The following is an 11,056-nucleotide window of genomic DNA, read 5'->3' on the forward strand; positions in this document are numbered from 1 at the left end:
AAAAGGTGACCTGCTTGTCGTAAAGGCGACTAACGGGATCGGGTGGTCAGACTTGGTTGATACATGTCATCGCATCCCAATTGGTGGATCGATGCTCACGGTGTCGATCACTGGATTGTCTGGTCCAGACTCGATTATATACAGACCGCCGTCATATACCTGGAATATTGCTGAGTGCGGCGTTAAACAAACAAACAAACATGAATGCTCAGAGAGCTTTGTTGGTGGTGGAATATTGATGTGATTGTTTTGTGTGCAGAAGACCGGCCCCTGCAGATAGTGCTTGATAGTGATGATGGTTCCCCAGAGAAAGTCAAAAGTGCTGAAAAAACAAACAATCATGTGGGTGAAGACCACAATCATTCGAATAATGTGGACGCTAAAGTGACGAACAATATCGATCATGGAAACAAGATTGGAAATTCCCGGCGAGAAGCCGCTGTGTGCAGTCATAACTCCAAGCTCCGTATCTCCCTGGTGAGGGAGGTCAAACGGCCAGGGAAAAGTAAGATCTGGGATTTCTTTACGCATTTGTTGAAATATTTTGATCTATGACGATTGTCTGGCTGCAAAATTAAAAAGTCCTTTGTTTTGTTACGCTACAATCTAATTAAAATCTGATCTTGGTGCTCGCTACCGCTGCACAAAGATCTGAGGATGGCCCATTACAGGTCACATCAGGTCAGACCCGTGAAGATTCCGGGGTAGAACAGGTCTTCAGCAAACCATGCTTGCTGTAAACGGCAACTATGCTTGTCGTAAAAGGCGACTAACGGGATCGGGTGGTCAGGCTCGCTGACTTGGTTGATGCATGTCATTGATCCAAATTGCTTGGATTGATGCTCACAGTGTCGATCACTGGATTGTCTGGTCCAGACTGGATTATTTACAGACCACAGTCATATAGCTGGAATATTGCTGAGTGTGGCGTTAAACAACAAACAAAACACATCAGGTCAACCTTTCATGTGACCAATCAGTGTGTCACTTGCGAGATTTTGAAATGAAAGTCCGAATGTGTTTTCTAATCATGTAGACCGCCTCCGTGGTCTAGTAGTAGAGCGTCCTCCCAGAGAGCGGAAGGTCCGGGGTTCGATCCCCGGCCGCGTCAAACCAAAAGACGTTAAAAGGTGGTACTTGGTTACCCTGTCTGACGCTCGGCATTAAGGGGCTAAAACAAGGACTGGTCGGCTCGGAGTCAGTATACTGTGTCTGAGTGGGGTATTCATGCTAAACTGCGGCATGGTATCTTAGTTGGCTAGCACTATAAATCGGCATCAGTCCGGACTAGTACAAGCAGCCACACACACACACACGTGCATGCACGTCTCTATATAAGTGCAATAATCTTGGACGCGACGTTAAACCCCATTTCACCTCATCACACCTAATCATGCAATCTCGATTAGGTTAACATTCTGAATGACAGCTATGGGCTGTACGACTGATTCCAAATGCTAGACATTTGAAAAGAAAGAGACTTTCCATATCTCTTGGGAAGAACTGCCATACAATCTTTGCCATCGTTTAGACATTCCTGAATTTCTTTTGTTCAGTTTTCAAATGTTGTATTGCGAACTTTGTCAAAATATTTTTCAAAGCTAATCTGGAATGGAAATTGCCATTTTGAAACTAGCACCCTGAAGCTTGAGAAAGCTGCTTTCTGATTGGTAAATGTAGACTTCTTGTTCAGTCATTCATTGGTTGGTCGTCCTGACCTGTAGTGGGATGTCCTCAAAGTGAGCTCTAAGACTTGATTGATTCAGCAGGGTTCCAATCTCATTAAAAACAGATCTTAGTTCTCGCTACCGCTAAACAAAGATCTGAGGACATCCCATTACAGGTCACGTCAGACCGACCTTGCGCAAACTTTGACCGACCAATGGAATGACCAATCGGAAGGCAGCTTTCTCGTGCTTTACGGCAGTAATTTCAAATTGGCAACTACGCTTCGAAACATATTTTGACAAATTCTCGATTACAATTTGAAACCTGAACAAAAGAACATTCTGGAATGGCTAATAGATGGTCTAGATTGTATGGATACAGTCGTTAAACCCGTAACTATCGTTCGGAGTTAAAGTTTTCGAGGCTGCATGATCAGAAATCACATTCCGACTGTCACTTTCATGATCTTGTAAGCGATGCTCTGATTGGTCGGATGAAAGGTCGTTCTGATGTGACCCATAATGGGGTGTCCTCAGATCTTTGTTTAGTGGTAGGGAGAACTAAGGTCTGATTTTACTGAGATTGGCAGGGTTGAAATTCGTTTAGACTGACTTAGTTCGTCTCATGTTAAAGGTATCCTGAGGGCTAGTTAGAATGTCAGGCTTTTAGCGATGTCCTTATTTGATATCATTTTAGGTGTGGAAAATGTTTCGGGTGAATCGCTGCTGCTGGAGATCAATCTTCCCTAGGCAAGGGAGATAACTGACTTTAAAAGTCCAGTTTCCACGGGCCAATGGGCCAGCAGTTACCGTATTTGACGAAATAAGCGCCCTGCTCTAATAAGCGCCCACGTCGATATTCGCTAATATATTGGCCAGTGAACAATCCTAATTAGCACCCCTTCCGATTGATCAATGTACACAAGACTTATATATTTGCGTAAAATACGCACTCATCTGTTATATGCACACTTAATTATGGGCAATTAAATTCTGGAAAAATATATCTGTCTTACATAAACATTTCAGTCTGTCAGCATAAACCATGAAATTTACCTTTTAACTCTGTTTTTTTTCTCACTAAAATAATATTCTAATAAGAGCCCCCTATTTCTTATATTGAGAGCGCCCTAGGCGCTTATTACGTCGAATACGATAAATCAACCCCTAACGTCATGATTCTTGGTCTGCAGCAGTTCTATAGTATTTGTGTATGTTGTGTTTCAGATTACGATGGTATATTTTCTCTGCTGAACACAATACAGGGAGGGCTGGATGCTCGGTGCTCGTTAGTCAGGGACGTGATTCACGAAGCGGCAAGATTTAAGAAGAAAGTGCTAATCAAGATGTTGGAACAGTTTGTGGACACCATGGTGCAAGGCGAACCAAAGAGGGAGAGAATGAACTCGTTATCTGTACCTCATGCAAGGTGACAGATTTTGTGGTTGCCATAGCAACATTTACCTGTGATATTTTAGCAAAGACATGCAATTCTAGGAATTCTTTCCCTTTATGGATGGATCTCGTTACGTGAATTTTGTGATCGAATGTTTTTGTGTTGTCTGCCATCTTCATCATAATCATAATCAAGACGGAAATCATCGCAAGAGGACGATGCTTCACAGGAGGACTAAACACATGACAAGAAGACACATTGCTAGATTCAGGGGTGCCCTGGATTGGACGAATATGCTGGTTTCCAAGACAACTGCTTGTAAAACATTTATTTCTTTTCAACTGGTTATGAGAAATTATGAAATGTCATGCTTCTCATTTGGCTTGTGATAAGAATATTTGCTATACAAAGCTGTAAATTTTTTGCAAACTTTCTGTGAGTTGCCGTTGTCTTGCAAGTTTGTGATTTGCAGTTGTCTTGCAAACTTTCTGTGATTTCAAGTTGGCACTTGTCCTATTGAAATATTTCAGTTGTCGGACCCTGTGGATTCCCCTTTGATACAAAACAATCATCGCCATTAGAACATTGTAAATCCCATCATTCATAAACAAGAATCACAATTCATCCAGCTAAAAACTTGAATCACGACATTAATACGAAAGAATTTTGCTTCTGGTAAATCAAGCCTGCATGAGCATCCAATAGGCTTCAATATCCATTACAGTCAAACAGGATCAGATGGGTAAAAAATGCTTGAATCATATTTCACCTCGGGATTTCTATTTTTAAGAAATTTTTGTGCTACATATCACAGCTGCAGGCTTCGCCTAAAGAAACGGGGCTAGTGGTGGCCCAGCAGTCTAAGTGAAACAAACGTATGATCAGGGTTCGAGTCCCAGATGTGTCATGATGGTTTCTAGGTTTGTCAGCACCATACCCGTGCTTTTGGGTTTCAGTTTTTCGTTTTTGTTTCGGATCATTGACCCTGGATATGTGTAGTCCATGCCAACACAGCCAACGTAAATGGTCAGATCTAAGACCTAGAGCATGCAGTTGGTAGGGTGTTCTCTCATCCCACTTGAGCAATGGGTTCAATCCCCATATGGAAATAATTCTATGGTATCCCTCACTCCAATAGTGCTTGTACCCAGTTTACGGTTTTTGTCAGTTCAAGTTTGTCGCTTTGTCAGGTACTAGTATGAGGCTGTGTTTCATCCACAATCTCATTAATATCTGATTGTTTACTCCAATTTAATACCCGTCTATCAAAATGTTATAAACCGTCACTAGGTGACATCAGGTGGATTTATTAGATCAGCTGGTTCTTCTTCATGTAAACAGCTGCAGTTCTGCTTATATTGCTCACACACTCTTGGTATGTGTGTGTGTGAATCATTCGGAGCAGCTTCTGAAAATGAATGTAAATGAACAGTTCCAAATGGATAACAATAAAGGCTGCACCGTGGCGTGGGTATTTTAGACCCTGTTATTTCAGTCCTACATTCAATGACATAAGAATTTCATTTCTCCAGCACCAAAAATTAGTAAATTTGCTTAAAAAGCACTGTCCAAGGCCGCTAGTATGGAAATGAAGCCACATTAGTTAGAAACTTTTCATCGACTGAAAAATCCGTCATCATTCATTTTTATTGCATGGTCAGTTTGTTCGGGTTCACCTGATGTGAGGGGGCCCGGGGTGGCCCGGGGTGGCCAATTATTCTAAAGCACAATTCACTGTGCAGAGATGCATCCCTTCGGCACGCCAGAAACCTATGATTGTGGGTTCGAATCCGGTTATCCTCGATTATGTTTCTAGGTTTGTCAGCACCATACCCTTGCTCGTGGGTTTCACCAAAGTGGTAAACATCTAAGACCTGCATCACTTCTGGCTTTCCTCCCACATTAAGCTGACACGCCGCGATATAACTGGAATGCTGTTCAAAGCGGCGTTAAACCCAACTCACTCACTCGCCTAATGTGACCTGGTTTGTCAGATTGAGATGGAGAGAGGTATCAAATCGGAATACCAATCAGATGCGAATGAGCGTGTTTCCATGTAGCAAAGTAGATAGATAAATCTCCCACCAGATCACTATGGCCAGTAATAAGATTGCCAGATGTTTTGTCCATCAAAGCTATGAAAGATTAAATTTAGACTCTTATGAGGTTCCACTTAGAAACGCCCATTTTACAATTCAGACTGTCACAATGTTGCCACAACTTTTCCCTATGAAATATGTCTATATGAAATAAATAGGCAGATGCTATGTGTTAAAACCAGTTAATCCACTGGTCATTCTTTGACTTGTGGTTTAGTAACAAGATTGTAAGAGAAGCTAGTCCATCCAGATTGTTTTGTCTTGGACTAGAAGAAAGGTGGTCATGGCGTATCCTGCCATAAAATCAAAATTGGAATTATTGTCAAATGTATGTAACGGTGAAGAAATAAAATCATGCTAGATCAAATTCAAAGGTATTATTTTCAGACTGGACTATAACCTGATATCATTGATGGTCAGTTTAACAATGAAATATCTGATGAAATATCTGATCACTTGATCTTACATGTTAATCCAATAATCTCGAAGAATCATCCTCCTGAAATGGACTATATTGTAGCTGGTGTTGTAAGTTGGAGAACTTTACGTTATGTTGACTTTTTCATAGGCCTGTGTATTGAAATTTTTTTTATTACGATATGTATTGTGATATATTGGGAACTCAAGTGATTTACACTGACACTGATTGTACATGCAGATCCTATTTCTACATAAATAGTAGTAAATATTACTAAGCATGGTCAGTCAGCCACTTCCATATTTTCGCCACTGTGTCAATGAATTTTGAAGGGAAACAATTTGGGAATATATTTCTGTGTAGATTTTAGGTTAAACAACACAAATGGTGACAAATTTGATGTTTTTTACCTTATATACCAGAACCAGAAAAATATTGCAAAACATACCATTTGAAAAGTGTATTTCAGTATACTGGTAATATCCTGCAGTCCTAGTTTCTTTTATTGTTTTGTTGCTGTTACCATTCTTGTGTCAAGAACTACAAGTAAATATTGCCATCTACAATACTGCAAGATACAAAGGGCTTCAGAAGAGTAGGTAATGTTGGAATGAAGGTTTAAATATGATCTCCAACAATGGCGAAAAATTGAATTAAAATTTGATATGGTTCATTGAAGAATACTCGACCAGTTCCGAAAATATTTTACAGATTGTATTTGTATAGTGAACAAGCTGCGTATGATATTCAAACATATATTTCTAAATCATTTGACATTTAATAAAACTTCAACCTGTCGTTGAGTCTAGATATGTCCAGTTTGTCCTTTCCGACCTTCATATTTATGCCGTAGCATCCTTCACCGTGCCGGCTAGCCGTGTACAGCGTGTGAAATAATTTTCAAAAGTACTAGCCAGGCTATCAAGAGAATTGTTTTGCTAGCCAGTTTAAGACTTGAGTAGCCAGATTGTTTGACTTCTGTATACAAGTAGAAATCTGGTAGTATGTAGAGTAAAATTGTTTCCGGTTTCAGCAACTCCGAATTTCTTTCTGAGTCCATATCAGACAGGTTTTTGTCCCTTGCAGAACTAGTGACAAGGAGCCATAAGCAGGAAGTGTTACAGAATATCCCAGACATGGTGGAAATCGGTCATTAAAAAGAATTCTTTTAGTCTCAAACTTGTATTTTGAACCAGAATAGGTCACAAGATAGAACATTAAGCTAGCCCGTAGGACTGAAACAGGTGCTTCAAGAGATGTGTGTGACTGAAACACGTGCTTCAAGAGCTGTTTGAATGAAAGAGGTGCATCAAGAGCTGTATGTGACTGAAATGTGCTTCAAGACCTGTGTGTGACTGAAAGAGGTGCTTCAAGAGATGTGTGTGACTGAAAGAGGTGCTTCAAGAGCTGAGTATGACAGAAACAGGTGTTTCAAGAACTTTGTGTGACTGAAAGAGATGCATCAAGAGATGTATGTGACTGAAACACATGCTTCAAGACCTGTGTGTGACTGAAACATGTGCTTCAAGACCTGTGTGCTTGAGTGAGAGCAAGTCTTGTGACATTCCATTCGTGTGGTCTCAGCCAGCGTTCGAAATAACCGCTATCCCGTGGCCAGTAGTTTTCTAGTGGGGCCAGTAAAACTTTTTACTTAAAAAGTTCAAACAGGAAATCTGATATGAAGAAGGCACAAAATGAATCTCTCTAATCATTACTTGTCCCTGTCGGCTACGTAATCGTAGTTTCAAATATTTGTTTAAATATGAGCTAATCAGAACAGCATATTACATAAGAAAAAAACTATTTTGTAGCAGTCCTATTGCACTTGTAAACTGTATTGAGAATTTCAATTTTTCATTTTTCATTTTTCATTTTTACTACTGAAATGAGAACCAGTAATCTTTGGGAATTATTGAACTGAATCGTATTCCATGAAACAGGAAGTAAGTTGGTTTTCAACCTGTAGCCATTTTTATCCCTACACTTGTAGAGGTAGGATGAGCCATTCCAACATCAGGGTGCTGGGGTTAACTGACATTGTGTTGTTGGACATACTGACAGAACATTAAGGTGAATACTTTTGATTTTGAATTCCATCCCAAGTGTGCATGTCTGGTAGGGCTGGGGCAGTTAACTCAGATACTCAGACCCGTGGTTAGTCACATGACGTATTGTTGAATGACAATAACAATGATGCCATGACTACACTACAAGTTGCTAATGGTTGCTTTTCTTTCTGACCATGCACACATTCCTTCTGACTTTTATATGTTTGAGTAAAGATAATGCTTCAGTGTATGCATGATCAGATTTTTTTTATACGTCTATAATTTTTGTCAGGGATCTGATAAAACAATTCCAAATTGGACATTCTGTACCCAACTTGAGACCTACAGGAGGTACCCGGTAGGTCGAGAAATAGGGGTTTGGGTTTATCGGGTAGCGGTTCTAGACTAGTCCCTGCCCTTGTCCATGGGTATTATAGCTTGGGATGTGATCCCCACTAACCTATGCTTGTAGACAGAAGCATCTTAATAGATCGTGGTAGTAACTTGCTTGATCATGTGTTGGCATGGAGTGATGCTCATAATATCAATCACTGATTTGTATGGTCCAGACTCAATTATTTAAAGACTGAGGTGATATAGGTGGAATATTGATGCTAAGTGGGGCATTAACATTACAATCCATGCTAGCTCTCATTTTAACAAGGTCAAAATATATGTAATTTACATTGAATTTCCTTTGATCATGTTTGAATCCTAGATTTAATCCGAGTATGGTTTGTTCTCACCATACTTGAACTGGTCAGTCTCACCCATGTAGATTTGTAGAACCTTCGACACTTTGGACTTTCCTCCCAAATGTATACTGAATATAATGTGGTTTAATCCCAATTCACTCACTCACTCACTGACATGTGAACTCACCAAGTGATCATCCTCATCTTTCATGTTGGGTTCGAATCCCGGTTCGCCCCGATTATGTTTCTAGGTTTGTCTGCACCATACCCGTGCTCGTGGGTTTCACCGAAGTGGTAAACGTCCGAGACCTGCTTCACTTCGGGCTTTCCTCCCACGTTAAGCTGTCAGGCTGCGATATAACTGGAATACTGTTAAAAGCGGCGTTAAACCCAACTCACTCACTCACTCATCTTTCATGTTTAGGGCAAACCTTTCTCATTTGCTGTCATTGCCGGGCCCAATCACCTAATACGCTGGCATGCACTTACATTACACAATGGTCAAAGTGGCATTAAACCCAACTCACTCACTCACTCACTCAATCACTCACAAACACCGAGTCTTCCCAGTCTCATTTTCAAATTCAGATCACATTTGTAGTTGAAGGCTTCCTTACAATTTGTGTTTGTGAATACTTGTGCATCCAAAGTGCTAACCATTTCCCATTGTGTGTGTTGTTCCAAACATTCAAACCGTTGGCTGGACAATCTGAGTGGAGGTTAAGGCGCCGCGATTCGCTGTGCAGAGATGCGGCCCTTGGGCGCGCCAGAAACCTATGATTGTTGGTTCGAATCCCACTCCCGATTATGTTTCTAGGTTTGTCAGCACCATACCCGTGCTCGTGGTTTTCACCGAAGTGGTAAACGTCTGAGACCTGTATCACTTTGGGCTTTCCTCCCACATTAAGCTGACACGCCGCAGTGTTAAACCCAACTCACTCAGCCACTCATGGACACATTAGGAAGTCACGGAGTCAACCATTATGATTATAGTTGTTGTTATGATGGGTTCATGATGGACATTTTGCTTCTTTTTATACATTCAACAATGACAAACGTGACCCACCAGGATTAAAGGGACCTCATGGTACTGGGATACAATTGTGTCGTCACGTCATGAGGACGTTTGTCAACTTACTTCCGTATAAATCGCCATGTGTGCAGACTACAATAATGTTATTCTTCTCTCATCAGCTCGTAATGTAATAAAAACATTATTTCAAAACATTTCAGCATACACGTCTATTTTCAATAAATCAGATGTTATGTCTGAAAACTGGAATCATTACATAATCAGTTACAAGTCTGAAAATGGGACTTTGCAAAAAAATGAGCCCAAATGTTTAATGTCATGTATCTCTGTAATAAATATGAATGGAAGGTTATCATGGTTATGAATTTTATTTTTGGGGTCCTAGCATACTGTAGTGAGAAGGCAAATTTTGATTGTTCACCAGAAGGTCCCTCGTCTCATGGTGGGTCACGGTTAGATAGCATTACCCTGGAACAATGGTAAGAACTGCTTACTGTACTCTATGGGGGCACGGGTGGCCCAGTCGTCTAAGGCGCTGCGATTTGCTGTGCAGAGGTGCGGCCCTTGCGCGCGCCAGAAACCTATGATTGTGGGTTCGAATCCCGGTTCGCCCCGATTATGTTTCTAGGTTTGTCAGCACCATACCCGTGCTCGTGGGTTCTACCGAAGTGGTCAACGTCAGACCTGCATCACTTGGGGCTTTCCTCCCACATGCCGCGATATAACTGGAATAATGTTAAAAGCATCGTTAAACCCAACTCACTCACTCACTACTGTACTGTACAAGAAAGTCCGGGATCCTGAATATTTTGGGGATATGGTTTTGTAGTGAAGACGACACAATTTAAAAAAAGATCCTTTAAAATATTCATGATCCCAGACATTTTGGGTTCAGTATATATACTTCCATGTAAAATGGTATATATTTATATAAATCATATCGGGTAACCTAGTGGTTAAAGTGTTCGCTCTTCACGCAAAAGACCCTGGTTCGATTCCCCACATGGGTGAAATTTGCGAAGCCTATTTCTGATGTTGCCTGCCATGACACTGAGGGAATATTGCTAAAAGCAGCATAAAACCATTCTCACTTTATCATTTAGTAATTTTCTGACAAAATACATGTGTTTTTGTTTATAAGGTGACACATTGATATAGAGAAACCGAAATCTAATGACCTGTTTTGTAACTGCTCAGTGGCAGGAGTGATTCCGTAGTTCTGTTTCATCTGCATCCTATGGAGGTAGTGTTCTTGAGCCATGTTTTCAGCAGGTATCTCTTACCTTAAGCATGTATTAGATGTTTATCTAAATTATCTCAATGTCATTGATATATTTCCAAACAATACATGATTCAAGAAATATGAAAATAAGGTGCGGTGCTTTACTTTTTACCAGCTGTATGAATTCAGTCTGTTGAAAGTTGGGTAGCATACATTCAAGGTGACTATGCTTGTCGTAAGAGGCGTCATTGCTTGTCGTAAGAGGCGACTATGCTTGTCGTAAAAAGCAACCGTGCTTGTCGTAAAAGGCGACTAAGAGGATCGGGTGGTCATGTTCGCTGACTTGGTTGAAGCATGTCATCGATCCCAAATGCGTGGATCAATGCTCATGATATCAATCACTGGATTGTCTGGTCCAGACTCGATTATTTACAGACCGCTGTCATGTAGCTGGAATATTGCTGAGTGTGGCGTTAAA

At 40.7% G+C, this 11,056-nt stretch overlaps 1 protein-coding gene across 1 annotated transcript in view; it reads left to right on the forward strand.

The window, feature by feature from the left end:
• The window catches only part of LOC124144034 (integrator complex subunit 6-like), a 34,629-nt gene extending 29,715 nt beyond the window's left edge, over window positions 1-4,914 (forward strand). The window contains exons 18-19 of the mRNA XM_048384948.1: window positions 260-505; window positions 2,895-4,914. Coding sequence (XP_048240905.1) covers window positions 260-505; window positions 2,895-3,100 — 452 coding nt within the window. The 3' untranslated portion in view covers window positions 3,101-4,914. The remainder of the gene's footprint in view (window positions 1-259; window positions 506-2,894) is intronic.
• The last annotated feature ends 6,142 nt before the right edge of the window (window positions 4,915-11,056 follow it).

The sequence above is a fragment of the Haliotis rufescens genome, unplaced genomic scaffold, assembly GCF_023055435.1.
Source record: "Haliotis rufescens isolate VD_foot unplaced genomic scaffold, xgHalRufe1.0.p SCAF_52, whole genome shotgun sequence".
NCBI lineage: Eukaryota > Metazoa > Mollusca > Gastropoda > Lepetellida > Haliotidae > Haliotis > Haliotis rufescens.